The 23,666-nt window shown below is 41.2% G+C and overlaps 3 protein-coding genes across 3 annotated transcripts; 2 read left to right on the forward strand and 1 right to left on the reverse strand.

The window, feature by feature from the left end:
* Positions 1-4,959, forward strand: LOC137884220 (spindlin-1-like). The gene is made up of 5 exons (XM_068725942.1): positions 1-215; positions 971-1,012; positions 1,329-1,576; positions 1,672-1,905; positions 2,866-4,959. Exons 2-5 carry the CDS (start codon positions 993-995, stop codon positions 3,069-3,071), a joined length of 708 nt encoding a protein of 235 aa, XP_068582043.1. The 5' UTR covers positions 1-215; positions 971-992; the 3' UTR covers positions 3,072-4,959.
* Positions 4,960-5,033: 74 nt separating this feature from the next.
* micos13 (mitochondrial contact site and cristae organizing system subunit 13) lies at positions 5,034-7,493 on the reverse strand. The gene is made up of 4 exons (XM_068725943.1): positions 7,338-7,493; positions 6,835-6,991; positions 5,835-5,892; positions 5,034-5,560 (listed from the first exon to the last, which is right to left on the reverse strand). The coding sequence occupies exons 1-4, from the start codon at positions 7,364-7,366 to the stop codon at positions 5,463-5,465; spliced, it is 342 nt and encodes a 113-aa protein (XP_068582044.1). The 5' UTR covers positions 7,367-7,493; the 3' UTR covers positions 5,034-5,462.
* Positions 7,494-8,595: 1,102 nt separating this feature from the next.
* On the forward strand, positions 8,596-14,124 carry hsd11b1la (hydroxysteroid (11-beta) dehydrogenase 1-like a). Its single transcript, XM_068726025.1, has 6 exons — positions 8,596-8,854; positions 11,719-11,849; positions 12,050-12,253; positions 12,331-12,424; positions 13,293-13,458; positions 13,580-14,124. Exons 1-6 carry the CDS (start codon positions 8,770-8,772, stop codon positions 13,761-13,763), a joined length of 864 nt encoding a protein of 287 aa, XP_068582126.1. The 5' UTR covers positions 8,596-8,769; the 3' UTR covers positions 13,764-14,124.
* Positions 14,125-23,666: the final 9,542 nt, after the last annotated feature.

Genomic DNA, 23,666 nt, shown 5'->3' on the forward strand with positions numbered 1-23,666 from the left:
TACCAAAAAACTCCAACTCCCAGTGTTCATTGCGCGCGTCTTCACGTCCGTCTCCGCGGTCGTGGTAACCGAGGGCTCGCCGGGAACTAGAGTCTCCCCTCCGCTTCTCCCATTTTCCACAGGTTTCGCGAGATTTACGCAGGCGGGTTTGGTGTGTGTGGCAGCATTTCTCTGCCAGACGAGCCGAACAATACTGACATGAAATCTGCGTAAAGGTAACGAAGACATGTTCCGAGGCTGTTAACACCCAGCTGTCGCCGGTGTTTGTTACCTGTCGTCAGCAGAGGGAGAGGGAGGGGGGGGACACACCGAAGAGCGGGTGTAGCTCTAAGCTAGCCGCCTCCACTGATCTCACAGTAACATCTGCATTGAAGCTAGGACAGACGAGTGGTATTGATAACCTACAGTGTGAGGTGGAGGTGTGTTGGATTTAGTCCAGCACAGGTGGTATACGGCATGACTTAACGCGTAGTTTATCGGGCTCGCCTCATCATATTTTACATGTGTGTAGCTAATGTATAAGTTGTTTCCACTAAAAATGCACCCGGCTAACGTTACATACTGTAATTCGTCAGATACAGTGAAATGGCTGACATATGCTCTTGAAGTTGTCAGCCATAATTTTGGGGGGGGGTTTCAATGGCTTTTTAAAAAAAAAAAAGAAAATCCTCAACTGAGGCTGTGCAACGAATATGACAAACGTACAGTCTCGCCTTCAGCAGACTGTGCATTACAAACAGTGACCTCCATGGCTGTGTAGTTAAAGTAAATAACCAGGAAGTTGTTCCAACATGCTAATCTATTGGCTGCTGGGGTTGTCAGTCCCGGGTCTCTTCTCAGACAAGGCCAGCCTCTCAGCTGAAGCACAGGCCTTCCTCAATGCTTGTGTAGTGTAACGGTGCATGTGAAGTTTGGCAGCTGTCTTACTCACATAATACCTGAACCTTGCACCTGTCTTTCTCTTAATCAGTGACCTTTGACTGTCTGGAGGCATGTCCAAGAAAAGGGGCAGGTATGTAGAAAGCAAAGCTACTGTGCATGTCAATCACGTGATGCCGTTAACGGTTGTTAATGAACAGAATGTAACAGTAACTATAATGTCACCGTGACATGTCCAAGTGATTAATCCAGGTACACCGTACTGCAAATACCCAATATCCTACATATATATATATATATATATATATATATATATATATATATATATATATATATATATATATATATATATTTACGTGTGGAATGACTGAAAAAATAGTCACACTGCACACAATGTAGGTTTTTGATGGTGGCAGCCGCTGACCTGCATATTCATACTGTATTACCAGAAAGCGGAGTAGCGGGGAGCTGAGCGACACGTTGACCCCGGATCCCAACAGCATTCTGGGAGTCCGCATTCAGCACAACTGGCGCGAGAAGGGGAACCAGAGCAAATGGAAGGGAACGGTGCTCGACAGGCTCAGCGTGAACCCGTCTCTCTTCATGGTGAAGTACGACGGCTTCGACTGCGTCTACGGCATCGAGCTGTTCAAGGACGAGAGAGTGTCCAGCCTGCAGGTCCTGTCGGAGAAAGTTGGTGAGTTAGCAGGCAAGCTTGAGCGGTCAGATCGTGAATCGCCGTGTTTCTCTCTTTTTATATTGCGTGTCCTGTGTGCGGCCGTGTCTCCGTAGTGAACAACAAGATTAAGATACCTCCCGGGGCGGAGGAGCTGGTGGGCAAAGCTGTGGAGCATCTGTTTGAAAAGGAGGATGGAGAGAAGAACGAGTGGCGGGGCATGGTCCTCTCCAGAGCTCCCATCATGACCAACTGGTATTATATCACTTATGAAAAGGACCCCGTACTTTATATGTACCAGCTGTGGGACGACTACGCTGACGGAGACCTCAGGATTCTGCCTGAAGCAGGTACTGGGTGATTTGTTTGCGAGACAAAGACAGATTCATGACTCATAAAGCGTTATTGAATATTATTTTTTGCCCCGAAGCTTTAAAGATGACACCAAGATTTGCCATGTTAAATCTTTTTTTTTTACATGGATACCATGTGAGTTCACCAGCAGTCATGGTTTGTCATTGAAGTCTGTATTTAACACAAATCTACGTCAGAGGGTTCGACTCTCGAGTAGCAAACAGGAAAAATGACATATTTTAAAAAAGTGAGCTCTTCTTCTTGCGGCCTTAAGACACAGATACTCTCGATATCGCGCTGTCAAGGGCAAAGGTGGAAAGTGAGTGCTTGGAGTTTAAACAAAGGCAGTGTTTTAGATATTTATGGTCAAGATGTTGGAAGAACGAAAGCCAAGACTCTAATCAGTGTTTTCACCATTACCTCTGGAGCTGTTCCAGAGGTAATGGCTGTGTTTAAACATCCACAAACTGCTGCGTCTATTTTGAGAATATTCTGTTGACTTTGGCACACATCCACCCTAACGCCTAATCAAGTTTTAATTCAGATAGTGAGACTTCTTCGTGAAAGATCCTAAGATACTACGGCCTGTGATTCTTACACTTGTCTAAAAAGCCTTGACAATTATGGAGAATGTTTTTTTTTTTTATTTCTAGGTCTGTAAATGTATTGACGTTATGTTGATATTGAGCAAATTGGATTTTTGGAAGAAGAATAAAACGAGAGAGCGGAAGCACATTTTGTGATCGAGTAATGATGAGATGGACCATTAAAAGAATAACACAGAATCTTTTTTGCTTTTTAATACTTTTCATGCATTTTTCTGCTCAGAAACCAAAGCGGACATTTTTTGTGCACCCACTTTTGAGACGCTCGTTAGTAGGCGGTGTTTGGCGGGGGAACGTTTCGACCCAACTCTGACTTAAACGTGACTTTTGTTTTCATGTTTCACTTCTCAGAAAACAAACACCTGTTGCCCGCAGACAGGAAGCCAGGAGAAGAGACGGAGAGCCTGGTGGGGAAACAGGTGGAGTATGTTACTGACAAGGGCGTGAAGAGAACAGGCCTGGTCATCTACCAGGTCCCAGCCAAGCCCTCCGTCTACTACATCAAATACGATGATGACTTTCATATCCATGTCTATGACCTGGTGAAAACCACCTAGAGATGGTGGACACTCTCCAGCCTCCCTCCATCTGCTTCTGTTCCACCCGTCGTTCCGATCTGTTTCACCCAAAAACCACGTCAGGGTTGAATAGTTATTATGCTTTATTGTTTCGGAAGAGAGAGAGAAAGAGAAAAAAGAAAAAAAAAGTGCAATCTGTTTTTTCATATGCACAGCAGAACTGTAGCACCGCTATGCTTGGCTATATTTCGAGGAGATTGGATTGTTTTATTGTTGCTGTTCTACTTTATACTGTTATGTTTTGGACAGTCCAAGATTGCACTGCCCAACAGCTGCAAAGTGCAGTTGTTACTGCATTTGTATTGCTGTTCGTTGAGATACTCTGATTTGTCCTTTTTAAAGTATTATCTTAATTAAAGTACGACTCAAAACGCTGCTCAAAATCCTCTTTTGAGACTTTTCTTTGGATCATCTAACTCGCCAGTAAGCATGATATACACATTAGATCTAGATGCCTTCCACTGAGGTGTCTATTGAATTAAATGGGCTGATACATATATATATATTTTTTTTTTTTTGTATTGTATTTATGTAACCATATTATCACATGTAGTGTTAGTACTGGAAGGAAGGAATGAAAGGATTTCAAAAATCACCATAGTGGGGCCCTTATATTTACAAAAGCCTTTTAGATGATTTACGCTCATGTGGAAATACAGTCCAGCACCGCTGCACCATATTCAGCATCCTATCGGATATTTTGCACCGGTGATGAAGACGCGGTTTTGCTAAATTCTCATTTAAATTTGATCCCACACAAATCATAAAAGTGCCTTCCGGCTTGTCATTTTTGCAATATTGTACATACCGCATCTCCCGACGACCTGCGCTCCTACCGAGTCATCGCGTATGAAGGCTGCTATTCGGTTTTCATTCAGATGTGGGCGACACTGACAGCTTGAGGAAAGTTTTTTGCGACCATCTAGTTTATATCAGTGCTGTGTTTTGCTCTTAATGCCGTATGAAAAATGTACTTTAAATATTACACACATCTTCATTGGTTGTATAAGCTCACTGGGAGCACTTTATTGTATAAAGTTTACATGTTTAGGTTATGGTACGCTATATAGTTTTCCCCCAAAATGCTTCTTAATTTTTTTTTTTTTTTTTTTTCCTTAAGAGCAAATGTGGCAGAATAAATGCTTTCACGCATGAAGAAGAAAAGTGTTGCAATACATTTAGATGACAGTATTTAAGATGTACAACTTGTGTAAAATGCCTTGTAATGTTGCCTGTTGTGATTACTCTCATTTATATGAATATCTCATCAAAACCACCAGCTTTTAGTGAAAAGGGTCGTTTATTTACATCAATTATAAACTGAATATTTACCCGGTATAATCAACTGACAAACCAGTTTGTTGATGGCAACTAACTAGCTCTGGTTCTAGTCTTTATAACGTTGTCTCTTTGTCTTGCAAACATGACATGTACGATTGCCATATTGGTTTCCTCACAACTTTGTCACTCGTGGCTGAATTGGTTTTCGCCCTCTCGGTCTCCTCCAAGTCGCTCAGTGTATTCCTCAGTGAGCCGGTCAGCCAGTAGGTACGCTGTTACTGTATAATCTCAACAGTGACAACTTTATTTTGACAGTGGAGAAGTGACAACGTGTGACAGAAGCGGTACGGTTTGTTAAACCCACATAAAAATGGAGAGGAGAAAAAAAAAAAAAAAAGTAAGAAAAGAGGTTTACACTGTACATCACCGCTGGTGGTGCTGTGTGGTGTTCGTGTCGTTACAAATGACTGTGCAACAGTCTTCTTCATGCATTAGATCACTTCCTGTTCTGAAGTTGTAGCAGCATCGACAGGCAATTTGTGTCATTGTTAATCTGCCATGAGTAATAAAAGAGTTTTGCACATTTGCCTTGGTCTTGTTCTTTGAACCTAGATTCAACATTCAATTTCCACTTCAACAAATCAAACTAAAGACGGGACGTGTTTTGAGATGGATGTATTGTTGAGTCACAAATGGTGAAACTGCATATATATATATATACGACAGACACTCTTCAGAACATTTGGGTAGTTTGAGAACAAAGGGGAAAAGAACTACTGTATATGAGACATTACTGAGCAAAATTAAATATGGTGGTATACACAAAATTAAAGAACGTTTTTAAAAATAAATGTAGCTTCCTAGCATTATGTACAATACAATGCCAATATCCTTTAGAGAACCCCAGTACCCTTTCAAGAGACTGCACTCCATGCAGCTGACTTTCACACAACTTCTGTTTTCTTTCATGTTGGGCCGTTTCTTCTTCTTCCTTGGGAGGGACAACGACGTTTGAAGAAGTAACGTCATTATTTAAGTGCAAAACTCAAAAAAGGTCGATAAATGTCAGGCTGTCCGGAGAGTCCCTGTTCACTTGGTGAGGTCTTTCAGGTACTGCAAACCCTGATTTGTGTATTTAGCTGCGTTTGTTGGAGCCTCCGAAAGAGATGAAATTGACTGCCGCACCCCTGAAATAAAATAAAAGACATCAACGGTTTGGGTTCGAGGCGCCGACAACACATTTAGGTTGTTAACCAATTTAAAAAAATAATCATCTCGGAGTCATATTAGTGACGCTGAAATTAATTACTGCCCTCGATGAAATGCCAACAAGACCAATGCATCTGACAAGTAAGGTGCATAACCACAATCTAAAATCTGGGCTCAAAACACAAACTCATGACATTACTAAATGAGTGACCTTTCTTTAAAAAAGAAACAAGCTTTTCATTCAGCTCTTACCAGAGTTCCACGCCTGAACCGGGGAGAATTCAACCTTCGGTATGGTTGGAAGCTGAGTCTGTGGGGAGGAGGATGGCTCTTTAGTTTCAAACAGCACAGTGCTTTGTCGCTGTTAAATATAGCAACGTTTGAAAACCAGTACAGAGAGAGATATTGAAGTGAGATGTGAAAGACATAAGTGGCAATGATGATGATGATGATGATGGAGGGCAGACAGTTTGGTGCATATTAGCCCAGCATAACACGGGAATAGAAATATGAAATATACTAGCTTGTTGCACTTATTGTATTCGTATTACTTATAGCACTAACTGTTTTTCTTGTTTCTGCCCTGTACTTTGGCTCTGAGTTATGCTCTGCTTCATGCTCTTAGATGCTTGTTTGGAAAAGGAAATGTACTTATGACTTCTGGTGACTAGTAGTTCTTTTGATTACCAATGTTGAATGCACTTATTGTAAGTCGCTTTGGATAAAAGCGTCTGCTAAATGACTGTAATGTAATGTAATGAAATATTATTGGAATATTTTGTAGAAAGAATACACTGACACTTAGTTACCGACTACTAACTAGTTATAGTCAAAGGTAAAACGCAAAAAAAAAAGGTATCTGTGTGTCCAGATTACAACGGGTACACTGCCTCTTCATTTGGAAATAAACAGGCAAGTTGCTTGATTTTAATTGCATTACTATCGTTGCTTTTAAAATCACTTGAACTGATTTGTGTAAGCTGTATACTGTACATACTGTGAATACATTATTATTTTCACCTTATAAAAAGGTGTCTTATCACTCCATGAGGGATGGGCCATGAGATGGTAGGACACTTAAATAAAACATAAACCCATTCTGTCATCTATTGTGTGACTCATCAAAACCTTTGTATACGACACTGGCTTGTTTGCCTACTGCAGGGTCGTTTGGGGGATATATATATATATATATATATATATATATATATATATATATATATATATATATGCAGCTTATGTGTAGCATTACCTCCAGGCCAAAGTACTTCATCCACTCCTCTATGGCGGGGGGTATGGCAGCCTTGGCCTTCTTCAGGGCTTCTGAGCCCTGCTCACTGCTTCCCAGCAGACCAGAGTCACAGGCGATGTACAGAGCTCCTCCTGCAATGGTCACCTTGGTGGCCAGTCTGAAAAATGAAAAGAACAAATGTATTCAGGCTCCAACACCAGATATCCCTCCTCTGTATCCAGTTATAAACATGTCAAACTGATAGAAAACACGCGTATGCTACTATACTATATGCATACAACGTTATGAAGTGAGATAATTTCACTAGTTAGTTATTGAGTCAACTAGTTATGCAACCAGCAAACACAGTGTTTGAAGAGGACAGCTGGAAAGCTATCGGGCAAACTGACAGCAACGTTAAACTTATCGTCAGTTAGCTAACATGCTAATAGTGCAGCTAGCAACCTAGCTATACAGCAGCAATGACTTGAGGAAAATTACGGGTGGAATGGAAATATACTAACTTCACTACGGGCAAAATCCTTGCCGCCATGGTCCACAGCGGTGTAGTTTCCTTTTAACGTAACGTTACTGTTGTTCCAGGAACGCCAACAATACGCTTGGGTGAAGGCTATCGGGATAGCTCAGGCTTTTACTGAAGGACAACCCTGCTTGATCGCTGCGCACGCAGGTTGTGTCAATAAAGTTGTCCTTTCAAAAGCTAACGCTAACGTTATTTAAGAGCCGCAGATTCGTCTCCTCTTCATATTTTTTATTTTTTTTGCATCTATAGCGATTACAGTCTATGGATTAAAATCACAATTTCGACAATTTACGGCCAAAAGAAAGAGATGGGTTTTTTGTTTTTTTCAAACAAACAAACAAATATAATTAGGTGTGTCTGTCTGAGAAGCAGGTCAGCCAGATATACAGGAGAATATAAAATATGGTAGTGTTTGTTGTACTTTACTTTTCTGTTTTTGTAGATTTATTAAAAACTATATTTACCTTACTCTTATTGGTATTCCATTTTGCACTGGTGTCAGTACTACTTCGTATACACGTATTACTTATTACTCTATTGTTCAGATATGTTTATATTTTCTATGTTATCATGTTTATTCATAATATTGTGTTGTAATCTCTGCTCAGACTCTGGCACAATAATTTCCTTCATGATCATAAAGTGTATCTCTTATCGTATCTTAAAGTTAATTGGTAATAGGTGGAGGATGAACTAATTAAGGACTTAGATAAGACTATTCAAGTAAGGAATGGAAACAATTTTCAATGGAAAGTGGGACCCCACAAGGTCCATTCATCTTTTCAATGACGTTTTTTCTCAAGTCCATCTAGATATGAGTAGATCTGTTTTTGCAGATGATGGGGCACTACGGGAAACGGGAAGGGGTATTTTGCACATTAACGGAGGGATTCAGGAAGCAATTAGGTCGAACATTTGGCGTACGATTGGGGAATTAAATGCTCTGCAGTGATAAACAACACAGTAGGTTTTTATAGGAAAAGAGTCTGCAGAGAATTATGTTTGACTCCAACATGAAATGATTACATTAATACTACAGCGGAAGAGAAGAAAAGAAGAGTTCACCTACAACAGAATAATACCTGTTTATTCAAATTTAAATTATCCACTTTAGATAGCAGGAAAGCCTCCAATTGGTTTATATGAGCAGTAAGTCAAGTAGCCAGCTCTGGCTGCCAACCACACCCAGTCGAAAGCCTGGCCCGATTCGATGCTCAATAAAGCTTTTATTCAAACAACACACCCACTTTACGCACGCCAAGAGAAATGCACAGGAGAGAATAACACATGAATAGCACTTTAAGGTCCTCACAGTCCCCGCGCGAGGCAGCTGTGGAAAGTGGAAAAGTGGTGGAGTTGTTGCGGACACTCTTGGTGCTTAAAAAAAAAGAAACTACCAACAAGTTCACAAAATGGGAGCTTTCACTAAAGTCCTACTAACTGCTGCGTGTGTCGCTTTCCTGGCTGTCAAGTGGACTGCGCCCCGTTTTGATGCAGGTAAGAGAGACGCAAGATCCAAGTGGACTAAAGTTAAACTTGTCTAAATTCATACGGTCTTTATAACCTAAGGTTATCGGGTTTACTGGGTGAAAGAACGCACTGGATTCTTGTTCTGCACGACTACTGCTGTTATGCGCTAAAGTCCATGTACTGACATGTTTTTATAATAGTATTCAAATCACTTCCACGTTCCAACGAATTCCTGTTTATCAACTGCTCACCCACAAAGAGTCGTACATGCTTCTATTTATTCCCGACTTACCGCATGTGTTGGAGCCATGATGTAGTTTGTTTGTGTTTATTTCTATCTTTTGAAGGACACACTAGGTGCATTTACACATGTGTACTGCACAGGGTTGGAGCATTAATGTAGAGGTGCATACAGGTAAAGCGGTTTGTTTGTAGCCTCGAACACGTGTACGAAACAAGTTCTCCTGGTCGCCCCTCTGTGGCTGACCGATATACATTAGAACAGTCACTACTCACTGTACTCGGGCTTCGTCCTCCGAAGATCTCGTCTGAAAACGTTTCTATCTGTGAAAGCTTCTGTGAATGGTTTATATATGCTTTTATTCATATTGTATTTATTTACATGTATGTGTTGTATCGTGTTCTTTTGCCTTATTATCATTGTATCTGCCTTGTTTGGTTTTATTTCATTTCTCAAAGCACTTTTTTGCTAAGAAAAGTGCTAAATAAGGGTGTTGTTATTATTATTATTTGTATTGTTTCAGTACCCTTGACTTTTGGCACATATGAAGAAATATGAAGCCCTGTTATTGTACAATGTTCAAGATTACAAGGCAAAGTCACCTTTATTGTCACCAATAGTAATAAAGGATAGATTTTCTTCATTTCTTTGAATGAGCACTGAAGAATGGAATTCATGAATGTTAAATTTTCCCCGCAAATCTCCACAGAAATGCATTTTTATAGAATACAAATATGAGGGAACTGTAGTGTTGACACTGGAGATACGCTGTCATAGAAAGGGGTTTGTTCTGAACAATATTCTGTCAGCAAACCTCTTTGTTCAAATATGAGGTAATATTATAGTTATTACAGCAAATTAGGTTCATGATATGCTGTACAGTGGCAGATTGCATCTGTTCACTATCTGTAAGCTCTTATCAAGGTCTCAGAGGTATACGGTGAAGGCACAGTACATCCTGAACAAGTCGCCAGGTTGTCACATCACGCATGATGACCGGTCACACCTGCGGGCAATTTAGAATCAACAACGTACCTAACCTGCCTGTCGTTAGCGAGGCAAAGCCCACACACAATGTTCAAACCAGCAGGTTTGAATCCGTAGCCCTCTGATTATGAGGCGACACCACACCACCATATCATACCACCCTTGATAGAGAACATTAACTGGCCAATTTAGCAAAATTGCTATGTGCTTTTTTTTTTTCTTTTTTTATCTAAGTTGTCTTTTGACTGCTGATCTGCCCCCCCCCCCGCCAGAACCATTTGGTTGCATCTCTCTAATGCAACATTAATGCGTCTATTTAATGTACATTTTTTAATACATTTCTCGTGTTTTTAATGTGTTTAGTTCTCCTCCAACATCTCGCTATTGTTGAACATGAAAGTATTCTATTGGTTGACTGGAATCCATCGGTTGTGTGTAGCTCAAGGTTATCTGATAAGCAGCCATTATGACATTTATTAAATATGACCTCAGTCCATTTTGCAACATTATGATGACCATATCTAATCACTGGATCAATATTGTATTGATAAAGCTGGAATGTTGCACATGAGACGTGATGAGGCAGTACACGTCGCGGTCCACAGTGTGGACCACGTAACGGGACCGTGCAGCCTCAACTTCACGGTGCAAGTCTTGAATGTGGACCGTGCAAACTCGTCATGTAACAGCGACGGGGATGCTCGCTGTTCTGCATCGCTCAAAATGCCTGCGTATAACGAGGAGGAAAGTTTAAAGCTCCCCTGGGGGGAGTTTAGGAAAGGAAGCACAAACTGAGCGAGTAATTGGTGATAATCTGACACGCTTTCCGCTTGTGACCGAGGGAGAACGCAGCACTTATCCCTGCTGTGTACAGTCCGGTGTCCGCAAGTCATAGAATTACATATAGCTTGAGTCAATGGGGTAGTAGTGTGTTTTCAACAACTGCGACATTATATCAAACTAACTACCACGGCTGATACTACAGCTTAGTAGTACAGTACAGGTACATTCTAGAGTCAGCTTTATGCATCCACAGACAGAACACAGGTGATTTATCCTGGAAGTTCAAGGAACTCTTCTCTTCGTAAAGTTAAAAGTGCTGTATTAGGTTAATAGATAAACACGGGACTATTTAACTGTACAGAGAAGGGACAGGCGGTTGTGGCTGTATCTCCGAGGTCATCGTCAGAGTCCAATGAACATTGGGTCAAAAGTGTTTAAAAGCCCTTTCAAGTGGTCTTGGACTTTGAACGCGTTGGTTGCTGCTCTTTACATTCATCCTGATGCGCCACAGGAATACAACTGGACATGTTGTGCAGCCTCCGTTATTGCCGAATGACAATAAAGGATCCTTGAATGTTTATGCTCTTGTGCTGAAGGGTTCTAGATAGAACGGGGATGGTGGGTTTACAGAGTTGATGTCAGACAACAGTTCAATGTCATGGAAGCACTTTCAAAACTTTATATCATTTTTTTTTTTTAATTACCACATACAAATGGATATTTACTAAGTTTATATCACACACAAGTTGGCACAAATACCTCCCAGGCAACATACCTGTAACAGTGGCACTCAAATTTTAAATGTTTATTCATTTCAATCAACGCACTTGTGTTCACAGCACACATGTCTTTTGTTTCGTGTGTTTCATTTTTCTCTCAGAATCTCTCAGAGGTGCGAGGGTATTGGTGACTGGGGCCAGTACGGGTATTGGTGAACAAATGGCATATCACTATGCCCGCTTTGGGGCCCAGGTAGTAATTACAGCGAGGAGGGAGAAAGTGTTACAGAAGGTCAGTGAACTTAACATTGTAAAAAAAAATTACTCAAAGCTCAAACCAATACATGTATCAACCAATAGTTCTGTTGTGTGTCCATCATATAGTAAGACATAGATTATTTGTATGTTAATAACACTCAATCTTCATTTGGTTTTCTTTATACTCTTTCCTGCAACTGCACTGGATCCCTTCTGTCTCATCACTGCTTCTAGGTGGCAGAGAAATGCCTGAGTTTGGGAGCCCAGAAAGCTCTCTACGTAGCGGCAGACATGGCCAGCGAGTCAGACCCCGACAAAGCTGTAGATTTCGCTCTGGAAAAGCTCGGAGGGTTGGATTACCTGGTTCTCAACCACATCGGGCCGAGCCCCTTCAGCATGTGGGAGGGAGATGTGGAGCACACCAGGTGGCTGATGCAGGTAGCGCAGCGTTCTGATGGTTTATCTGCAACATAAATCTAGGGGAATGCACTGATCTTTGTGTGTGCTTTCCAAAGGTCAACTTCTTCAGCTATGCTCAGATGGCTTGGAGAGCTTTGCCTTCCCTTGAGCAAAGTAAAGGATCACTAGTGGTTGTTTCATCGCTTTTAGGTGGGTTTATCCTATTTATACACGCAGTTCAAGATGACAAAACCATTTAGTAGCCGTTCTGGAGCTTTTGATCTTATCACATGATCGTCATCAGCAGTCATTGTTCAAATTTGTATTTCTTTCTTAGGACTTAAAGGAATTGACAAATGTTAAAATCCCAATCTTTTGGAAATACTTTATATTCTGTATTTTCCTGATGCGTTAATCGAACCCTTTGCTATAAGCCCCGCCCCCCGACTCCATCAAGATGTCAGAGCTACGTTAACGTGGCGCCCACACTGTCACTAACTGCACTCCCTCTATAAATGTTATCACATTTTTGGAAAAACAAAAAAGTGATTTCAGAGAAGAAGATGGAAGGATCTATAACATGCATTTTAAGCATGTTATAGATATATACCGCACTTTCAGCATAGAAAACTGGTTATAAAGATAGAAGCTAAAGCCTACAGATTACAGTGTGAATGTGAACCATCTCCTGGCAATTGAAACAGGAACCAGTTAAATTATGGAACATAGCATTAAAGTCTGCGTCGCAGAGCCAGTTAGTTGTCTGACCCTGGTCGGAGCTGGCCGATGTTACTCTGATTGGCCAGTCTGCGTTTGAGGGCGGGACTTAGCGAATGCTCAAGCATAGTAAAGATTTTTGCTTCCTTCGATGAGTTTATAAGTATGTAAATCCACAAGGAAAGTGTGTCCTTACTTAGAAACATTTTGGAAAAAATTCAAATACTGATGAATCCAATGGAAGATCCTAATTTGTTCTTATACACAAGTTTAAACCTGTGATTGTCATAAATTAAGCCAAAAGAAGGCCACAATAGATTCTTATGTTTTTACATCCAACTAATATATTGATGCTTTCCAGGTAAAATGCCCAGTCCCTTCGTGGCACCGTATACCTCAACAAAATTTGCCTTGAATGGTTTCTTCGGGGCCCTTTACCATGAGCTGGCTATGAAGAAAAGCAATGTGTCCATCTCTATATGTACACTGGGGCTCATTGACACTCAATCAGCTATGGATAAAGTCAGGTCAGTCAAGTCCGAATGCAAAGTGTCTCACAGTATATTGAAATGCTGCAACGCATTTGGCATCACGTTAACGCCTGCTTTTCCACAGTAGTCAATGGCAGTGATTTTCTGTATCCTGTAGGGGAGTCACAAATGTACCGGCCTACCCCGCCACAGATGCAGCCTTGAACATCATCATGACAGGAGCCACGAGACAGCCGGAGCTCTTCTACCCCTGGTTCACCCACATTGTGACTGTGAGCAAAGACTGGCTCCCTTTCGTCACAGACTATATCATCCAGAACTCCTACAACTACATCCCATGAAAAACATTCATTCTGTAATTGAAGTATTCCGCTACCCGAATTCAGCCTTGAAATTCTAGCGCACACAGACTTTTTGCCCCCAATCTTTAATTTTTTTCAGATGGAAAAATTGGACACTACAGGTAAAAACTTTTGTTTTTTTCATGCACTCGTCAATTATGATATTTTGCTGCCATGACATGTCTAATTTCAGACTAGTGGAAAGAAATCACCCAAAATACACATTTAGGTTTACATTTTACTACTTTGTCTATCTGCTTCTGTGGATTTGTCCTAAATCACTAAAGTTAACATTGTATAATGCCTCAATTATATATTTATACATGGAATTACATGAAATAAAGTTTCATTGTGATACCTACTGGTAACATTTTTTTTCTTTAAAGGACCTTTTCTCAAAGTGCTTATTTTTCTCAGACTCTGAGCCAGAAATCTTCACTTCAGAAGCACCAGAACACCAAACATTCCAGTTTCATTCCTCTCTATGTTCTGAAGGTCTTTACAGAGAAGTATGTTTATATATATATATATATATATATATATCAGTATATATCAATCACAGCCTGATTTATACTTTTTATTCCTGAAAACATGGAGAGAATGGCGAGTGATACAAAGACATATCCAGTAAAAAATGTTGATTCTAATGTGTCAACAAAATGAAACAATATTTTCAAACCTGGCTTCTTGTAATATGTATGCAAATATAAAAAATGTATGCAAAGTAGAACATATTTAATAAGATATTTTCTCCTTCAACACTAGGCTACCAGGACACCTGATAAGTGATTTTTTTTAATTCATACATAAACATTCAGACTAGCAAACACTCAATATATAGCCGTTGAGAAAGAGACATTACTGTAAGGATGGAATAGTACTTTGATTGTCCACATGAGGGCAGTAGTGCCAAAGTAGTGAAATCACATTACTCCGTCCTTCTACAGTGAATTCCTTTCTCAGTTTAAAAAAAAAAAAATTCCTTAATAGCAATTGATGGCATTGTGGTAAACTGGTTTGAAATTATTCTTAATCTTTGTCCCGGTATTCACAGATTGAATCATCTGATTTTGGGGGTTTTGTTGGGTTTGTAAACCTCCATCACCATATCAATCCTCCCCCTGATCCTTTTCCTGTCTTCACTGTTCTCCACCCCTGGATTCCTCTCCGTCTCCATTCTTCTCTATCTCACTCAGTTCCCTCTTTTCCAAAGTTGGCCACAGTGGGCGTCGCAGACTTCCTACAGAGCAGGACTTTCTCTTTGTGTCTTTGTTCATCATCCCCCAAAAGCACCGCAGGCTTCCTGTGAAGCTGTTGGCTCAATCCATCCTGGTGGTCTTTTCTTCATTGTAATACACCCCAGAGGTTGTACCCTGCTGATAAAGTGGGGGGTTTTTCGACTGCATACCCAGAGTGAGTTGTCATTGTCGAACGGCTCGCCAAAAATTATAGTGCTATTTGAAAAGTTGAGAAACAAAACAAAGTGCACTTTCTCCTGGATGCGTATAGATGACGCTCCTGGAGCAAGTGGCCGTGAATCTTTAACCTGAAGGTTTGCACAGTGTTCTCGCACTTTGCTTTGTGGTCTTTCTATTGATATGACTGATGGAGGAACAGCATTGGAATACGTGTTCTCTTTGTCTTTATCTTGACACTCAACGATGTGAGAGGATTGTGGAGATGGTATATTCTCCCTTCAGATGCTGTGGAAAAAATAAAAAATAAAACTCCTTTCGTCTCTTTTTCTGTCACACACACACAAATATGATGGGGCCTCCCGGGGAGGAGAGCCGGCGCGGCCCTGGGAGAACAGCCAGAAGCACCTGCAACAGATTAGTGTTTCTAATGGCAGGTAATAAATCCTCTCGCCCTTCTCTAGCATCTCCACCAAGCATGGATCTCATAGGCTGAGGAGCATCCACCCAAAAAAACTCACACACAAAACATAGCATTGAAACACTGAGACCTCGGTGCATCCACGGCCGTATTCATTCCGTCTCCCTCTGTTACTATCAACTGCCGCAGACGAAACTACACTTATGTAATGTCTACGGTTCAGCGTCGTGGAGGTTTTCCCCAGGGTTTTACACTTGGCTCCATATCAAGATCAAACATTTTCATCATGGCTGCAAACAGCCAAGGCCGAGACCAAAGCTGAGGCCGGCTGCTTCACTGACTACACATAAAACCTGAAAGGTGGCAGAATGATTGGCCAGTTGGACTCTTACTTACAGAGGTTTTGTAATGGAGGTTGAATTCTGCTTTAATGCCCGTGACACAGCGTATTATTTAATCTCCACGTCGGCCGATAAAGAAAGACAATCTGTATGTGTGCGACAGTAGTAAGCTCAAACGACATGTAAAATAAGTCCATAACCCTCTTCCAGATAGCACACCGTATGTCCTCGCTTTTTTATTTGCACACAACGTTTGCTGATGCAGCAGAAATTCCACGTTGCAGACCATAAATAGTCACCTATCCATGGCAATAGTACAGTGCGCCGCCACCATCAAGCACCAATTCCAATTTATGATTCTTTCTTGTGCTGCTCCTTTGAGCACAAAGGACACTGGTCCACAAATCTCCGCCCAGCTTCATCCATCAGTTACTTTGAGCTCTGCAGAAAGAGCGGCCTTGATGTACACACACACACACACACACACACACACACACGTGTCGTGTCATGCATGCCGGCTGGCCTGTGTGTATTACGTGTGTGCGTGTGACATTTATCATCCACTGGCTTGGGAGCGGGTGACCAACTGGTGAGAATAAGTGGAAGTGGGAGAGTAAACCATGAGGTGAGGTTAACACACTGATGTATTATTAGGAGACAGCTCTCCTTGGGAAAAAAAAAAAAAAAAAAAAGATTAAAGGAGCAATTGGATTTACGTACTGAAATAAACTTCACACACCAAAATATATCTATATAACTACTGTAATTTTAAAAACGTATTGGCCACTCAACTGAACGGTTTGAAGTCAAATGCATTCGTAAAATTCTCTTTTGGACATTAGAGAAATAGTTCTACTAAACACAACTAAACAGCGTTTGACATGACAGTTGGTTAAGACAGACAGACAGATCTGCTGCTCTTATATTTTCTTAAATTAATTCAATTCTTAGAAACTAATAAAGTGCATCGTTTAAATGCCAACTTCTAATATTAAGATGTTATGTGTAAAACTGTAAATGAGTTAAGTTAAAACAGTCAGACATTGATAAATACACATATTGGTTTGTGTTCGTGGCCCAAAGGCCCATAAATGAAAGATGTAAATCTAATATTGAGAATGTAAGCGGTAGAATATTTAGTTTTTACCAAGAGGTTAAGACAACATTTATCAGACATCTGTTTAAACTAGGATGTGCAATGTACATAGAGTGCAATTTATTCAAAATATGCTAAAGCCATATACTACTACTCACTTCAGGCCCTATTTTAGTCACCAGGTATAAAGTGTAATGAGACCAGGTGATCAAATTCAAAAACTCATCAAGAGGACATGTGACCTTTGTCACATGACATGAGAGTACTGCCCATTTAAACACCTATAAGACATGACGGGGATAATATCAAAATTAATACAAAGACTGACTCACATATATATATTGGAAAAAAAGACAAGAAAATATATTAAATCACAAATTGAGGTCAATTACAGTGAAAATAATCGTGTAAAAATGACCAAATGTGTACTTATATAGACTGTAATACTCACAAATATAATGGCATGTTTGGAGGAAGGCATGATGATATACAAAGAGAGAGAAAAAACTGAGTGATTTAATATCTTTTCTTGTCTTTTATCCAGTATATCAGTCAGTCTGTTAGCGTTCATCTTCACATTTTCACTGTCATCTCTTGAAAGTGTTGAAGAGGGCAGTTCTTTCATGTCATGTGACACAGGTCACATGACCTCTTGATGAGATTTAAACACTTTATGCTTTGACTTGTTGGCCATCCTTGTATTAATAAAGGATTTTAAACTCCCAATCACAGTGCCTAGAACACATTTTTCAGACTGCAAACCTACACCAAGTCCTTTCTTTAAAAGCAGCTGGACAGTCACTGGTTTTTGTTTTGTACAAATGAAACAAATTAGATATAACATATTTATTAGTGAGCTTTTGAGGTACTTCCTGTTTGCAGATTCGGTTACCTCTGAACACAGGCAGGCTAGCCCCCTGTTCCCAGTCTTTGTGCTAAGCTAAGCTAAGCTAAGCTAAGCTACTGCAGTTTCCAGCTATGTATTTAAATGACATATAGGAATGAGAGTGGTATCAATCTTCTCATCTAACTCTCGGCAAGAAAGTGAAGAAGCGCATCTCCCAAAATGTCAAACTTTTCCTTTCAATGCTTTCACAATATAAAGTTGATCAGTTCGGACAGATGTGAATTATTTTGAAGCAGCAGCGTAGTAGTGTACTTTAGTAACTTGTAACATAATGTTGCTAAATAAAGCAAATATGTATTGTTTAATACAAGTAGGCTAGTCTTTGTAGGTGAAACTTGTAGGCTACTGATATTAAAACACCATAAATATTTAGCATATTGCCTGTGGTGTAAATGATATTTAAAATCAAATTTCCTACATCCATTGGCTCTTCTTGTTGAAACCAGCCATTGATCTGCATTGTTGTGTGACCCGATTCATTTTCAAAAGAATGTTAATCTTCCTGAATACTGAGCTTGTGTATGACCGCCGAAAAGTTTTCACAAAACATAGAGCTATGATAACAAAAGGAGAGAGTGAGCGAGAGAGACAGAGGAGGGGGGGGAGATGAAAACCTATGAAAGGGAGCGTCAGTGTGAATAAAAACTGTGGGTGTGAGAGGTGGCTGAGGTGGCCCTGTGACCCCTGACCTCCTTCCCTCAGGTCCATTCAGAGAAGCACAATGGTTGACACCTGTGTCCTTTCAGTGCTGGCACTATTATTATTTACATCAGTCTGTGGGAGAGCGAGGCAAAGACAGAAAGAGGCCAGAGGTGCTGTGAAGCACCAGCCTCATGCCAACAGCACCCCCTCTGCCCCTCTCTCTTTCAAAGACAGGTGCCCTCCTCTCCCTCTCTCCCTCTCTCTGCCAATCTCTTCCTCTTTAATTATTTCAGATAACTCCAAACACTCCGGCGGAAGGAGAGGATCCACAAAGAGGATAGACGGGGTGTTTTTACATCCTGTACCTAATTGTCTGACAGTGCTTCTGCTCCTCTGAATCACCATTAAGAAAAGAGGGCATCAGTTTGATTTATAAAGGGGGGTAACAGTTTAATGCACATGTCCGTCAGCAGAAGTGCACTTTTAACTTCTAAAAAGAAAAAAGTTTGCTGCCGAGTTCTCTTATGCTTTGGGGTTATTTGCACATATTTTTTATGTGGTTTAGCGCTAGCAAACCCAAACAGTTTCAGTTTAATGATGTTCGCAGGACAGTCCTTTTGTTCTGCTCTTGTCATGTATCCCTCTCTTGCTGATCAGGCTGGTGGGGAGAGTCACAGGGAGCATGGGTGGCAGGCTGGGGGTTACATGAATTCTTTTTTTTTTTTTTTTTCATTGGGGGCGAGAAAGCCCAATTAACAAAGGATAAGAAGTGAACCGTAAACACCCTCAACAAGGCCCAACAAACCTACAAGAACAAGAGCTCTCTCTCTCTCTCTCTCTCTCTCTCTCTCGCTCTCTCTCTCTCTCTCTCTCTCTCACCCTCCTCTACTGACCACTCCTCCCTCCCTCCCCCCCCTCTTGCTCACTCTCTCTCTCTTCCACTTCCCTCACAAAAGGAAGGCTCAGAGCTTACAAAGTGCCAATTAACACTGAATGTTTGCCCCTCGCACCTCCCTCTCTGAACTGCTGACAGCTCTGGTGTTTGGGTTAATACCAAAGGCCTGCAAAGAATTATAATTCTCCTCCTTGCCCCATCCCCCTTCTCTCCCTCTCCTATCCTTTTATTTTGTTTCCAATGGGGTGGTTTTACAGTTCAATGCACAGTCAAAGGGTGATATAAAATGACTTTCCAAAGAATTTCATTTGGGGAGAAGAGGGGCTGTGTTGCATTGGGGCAGCCGGGGGCAGGACCAGGGATGGGTGGGGGAAGAGGGGGGGATGGGGCAAAGAAAGAGAGACAGCCATAAATTAAAGACAGTGAAAAGATTTTTAATCAAAATATTTCTATAATGTGTTGATCCTATTTTTTTTTCGTTTTTTACATGCAAAGGAAACATTTTAGTTCACTCAAACCCCTGTCACCAAAGAAGACATTAATATGTGTTCCCTCTTTAGGCTTTGTTTGACATCATCAGTGCATTGTATGCAAAAAAAAAAAATTATGTAAACATGACCCCAGTTTACACACATGTATCCACACACACACACACACACACACACACACACACACACACACACTTTCTCACCCATTGGAACTGTAGGTCCCTCTTGAGATGAAGATAGCAGCGTGGGCCATTTATCACAGGCAAGGCTGATGGCTGGGCTATGCTTGTATTTCTCCCTTGTGAACTCCAATAAATCAGCCCTCTGAATAAAAGAGCGGCCAATGAGGAGAGGTGAGAGGGTTAAACTCTGGGAGAAACAGAGACCACTTGGCTCTTTAAGGGAGCTTCTGCCGGCACTCAATTCCCTGCCCAGCCTGGGTCTGCCTCTGCAATTTATGACCTCTCGGGACCGGGTTTCTCCGCTCTTTCTTTACTTCGGGGTGAGATGCCCAGTTGAAATTGGTTATTCGTAGGGAAGGAGCCAAACTTGAATTGGATCCTGCTAGGTCAAAATATAGTTTGAAAAACAACACGCTAAATAACTTGCATGTGAAGGGAAACTGTGCCGATTTTACACATCACAATTACTTACAGGTCTTGGGGAGTACTACTGTATATGTGGGAAAAAAAAGTTGAATGTGGCCTTTTTTGCGGCCCCAGAGGGAGCTATGTGAAATCTGATAAACCGCCTCAAGTGATGTCACTGGAGTCAGCATCGGTTGGGGCTGAAGACTACAAGATTGAGAGATGAAAAAAAAATCTGTGGGTGTAGAATTAGAAAGAAATTAGTTTACGAGACCTCTGCAGCCGGCTCCTAATCTCTGCTGCAGGCTAGCGGCTAATCTCCCGCTCAAGCGTTGGCAGTCAAGTTGCATTTTGAGTAACATAGCCGGCAGGTTTTGACGAGGAAGAAGAATGCATGGAATAAAAAAAAGATGATTTCTCAGGTTTTGCTGCATCACTTTGATCCTTTTTTAAAAACTATCCCATAGACAGCGTTGTAGAAGTGCTATACAATGAGATACATATGTGTAACCCCTTGGCATTAGATGCCACACAGGACATAATTACTTCACGGGTTGTTGTTACTTTAATTTCATTGTTGACCACATTTGCTTCTGGTCATTGTAACAGAGTGCCTACGCTACTGTGTTCTTTGTTTGTCAGTTTGTGGCCTTTTTAACAGCAAAATTACAAAATAAGGCAGTGGGCTATGACTACAGACAGAAAACATGAAATACAACCTGTAGAATACAAATTGAACAACCATAATGTATGATTATCAAGTGCACTTACATTCCAACAGGCTTCACCAAACCCACATGGAACTCGATACACTGTATTCTACCTCCAGTTAAAATGAATGTAACCTGCACCACTTCTCTAGCAGCAAAGTACAACAGCACGATGTTCACGCCAACATTAGCCTAACATGCAATTGAGACCACAGAGGACGACGACTGGTGCCCAAAATTCCAGGACATGAACCAAAGTAACTTTAGTCTTTAAATCAAACCATATCGTTAAAATATCCACAGATAACGTCCTTTACGTATTTGTACAAGAATATTTTACAAGATATGTGTGTATTTACCTACCACTACTACTACTACTACTACTACTAATCCTACTACTATTACTACTACTACTATGACTTTATAGGACGGACTCACAGCCCTGTCCACTCTGTAAATCCCCAGATTGTTCGGACGTAAAACAGGAAGACCATGATGCATTTGGAGTAGTAACAATAACAATAACAGCTTGCGACCACAGTTTGCACTAGCACGTGCACTAGCACGTGTACGTGCACGTGACAGCCCACTTACAATCTGTTTCACATTTTACGTAAAATGAAATAATGTTGCACTCAAAAGAAAACAACTTTGAGAAATAAACCTAAGTGGAAAATTAGAATAGAATTACCATCCGATTACATATGTAGGTTATTATATGAATACTGTAAATAGCATGGTAGTCTTTCTATGTAAAAGTACACCTACTTTTTGGTGTAAAAGAAACCAAAGTTTCTAACTTTTGAAAGAAGACATAACACATTCCTCCTCTTGCAAACAAAAAGTTGTATTTATAAGCAAAACAATGTTGTTCTATTTAACGCACTAAGAGGTTTTACTGCGACAGCATTTCTTGGTCTGGTATGACCGTCAGCTTATAGTGGCTAATGTTAGCAAACTTAAGATTTTTTTTTTTAGTAATATAAGTTTAGTAATATAAGTTTTAACATTAAGTATCACTAGTATCCACAGTAGCAACTTTTTTTAGCAAAAATGGCATAGCTTTGCTCTAATTTTTACCCTACTTTATTATTTTCCAGACGATGAACAAGAGCTTTAAAGTGAAATCCTTCCTGTTAGGATGTCATTTGTTGGGGCTACAAAAGAGGGTGAGTAGTACTGGTGGTGTGGAACCAAGCCAGACTGGCTTGATCCACATTAAAGCTGAGCAGAGAGCTGACATGACCTGACACGGTTCATGGTCCCACCAGCGAGGGCTGACTGGGTCTCTGCCTCAACCCTGGGACCCCGGGGTCAAAACGCTCTGAAGCCTCTCTGTGATGAAGGCGGCTGGCGAGACATGTGACTCTGGTCTCTGCACTAAATCCTCAATTCTGGGATTTACTTAAGATAAGGGGAGTGCAAAATGGGGAACTCATAGCTTGGGGGTGGGGGGGCAATAGATGGAGAATTCACGTGGGAGTGAAAAAAACAATATGTATGCGCAAGGAATCCGATGTCAACGTTTCCAGACATATGATCGAGCTACAGTATATCATTTTTATCGAAAGATTTATTTGGAAACAGGTGCTCCTCCTCTGGCTAAGCTGCCAGGCAGCTAAGGAGCACTCAGTCTCCTCTCTGTAACATCTGATTCACATGAGCTATAATTTCTGCTTGCCAAACGACGGATCCATAGGTCACTGATGTGGCTGTGTCAAATGAGGGTCGTGAGAAAAGCCGAAGGGAGCACGTGCCTAGAATTAGATGAATGTCAAAATTCGTTCCACTCCTTCCTCAAGAACGGACACATGTGAGAAGAGTCACTTTGGCCTGAGTGCAATTACAGGTCTCTCTCTCTCTCTCTCTCACTGTGAAACAGGATTTCCTTTTCTCTTCATTTCAACATTCTTCTCTTTTTCCTCTCAATCTTGCACTCTTTATTCGGATCAAACCCGAAGGAATTTCCTCCGATGGGACCGTGATGTGAGCGTTGTGGCTATACGTCTGGAGTCTGCGTGACCCCATCGGCGCTGAGCAGAGCAGAAGCCGACTGGCCACGGGGGCCTAAAAAAGCCCTGTGGGACCCAAGTCTGGCTCAAGATCCAGGACCCCGTCCTGCTCCACATCGGAGCTCGGGCTGTAACTCACCCTCTGTCTGTGGTTTGGGATGGTGTGGAGGTAGGGGTGAACTGCAGGTCAGCCATGGAAAAGCTTGCTTTATTGTCTGTCTCAGAGAATGAAGGACAGAGGGAGGAAAGGGGGGAGAGAGCGAGGGGGTAGGAGGTGAGGGAGGTTGGTGGTTGGGCAAGAGGGGAGAAGACCATGAAGGAAGAGGAATGTATCCACCACTGGATAGGAGAAGAGGTTTTGACGTTTTGAGGTAGATCAGGTAGAAAAT

The sequence above is a fragment of the Cebidichthys violaceus genome, unplaced genomic scaffold, assembly GCF_023349555.1.
Source record: "Cebidichthys violaceus isolate CVI_PGR_0920_01 unplaced genomic scaffold, fCebVio1.0.p SCAF_37, whole genome shotgun sequence".
Lineage (NCBI taxonomy): Eukaryota > Metazoa > Chordata > Actinopteri > Perciformes > Stichaeidae > Cebidichthys > Cebidichthys violaceus.

Excerpts from the sequence above, each read along its gene's own strand:
- hsd11b1la (XM_068726025.1), top strand. The coding sequence starts at position 8,770 with ATGGGAGCTTTCACTAAAGTCCTACTAACTGCTGCGTGTGTCGCTTTC. Across the intron at positions 12,254-12,330 it reads ACACCAGGTGGCTGATGCAG|GTCAACTTCTTCAGCTATGC; the intron begins GTAGCGCAGCGT and ends TGCTTTCCAAAG. Across the intron at positions 13,459-13,579 it reads TCAGCTATGGATAAAGTCAG|GGGAGTCACAAATGTACCGG; the intron begins GTCAGTCAAGTC and ends TGTATCCTGTAG.
- micos13 (XM_068725943.1), bottom strand. The coding sequence starts at position 7,366 with ATGGCGGCAAGGATTTTGCCCGTAGTGAA. Across the intron at positions 5,893-6,834 it reads TGAAGTACTTTGGCCTGGAG|ACTCAGCTTCCAACCATACC; the intron begins GTAATGCTACAC and ends TCCTCCCCACAG. Across the intron at positions 5,561-5,834 it reads GGTTCAGGCGTGGAACTCTG|GGGTGCGGCAGTCAATTTCA; the intron begins GTAAGAGCTGAA and ends ATTTTATTTCAG.
- LOC137884220 (XM_068725942.1), top strand. The coding sequence starts at position 993 with ATGTCCAAGAAAAGGGGCAG. Across the intron at positions 1,013-1,328 it reads ATGTCCAAGAAAAGGGGCAG|AAAGCGGAGTAGCGGGGAGC; the intron begins GTATGTAGAAAG and ends CTGTATTACCAG. Across the intron at positions 1,577-1,671 it reads GGTCCTGTCGGAGAAAGTTG|TGAACAACAAGATTAAGATA; the intron begins GTGAGTTAGCAG and ends GTGTCTCCGTAG.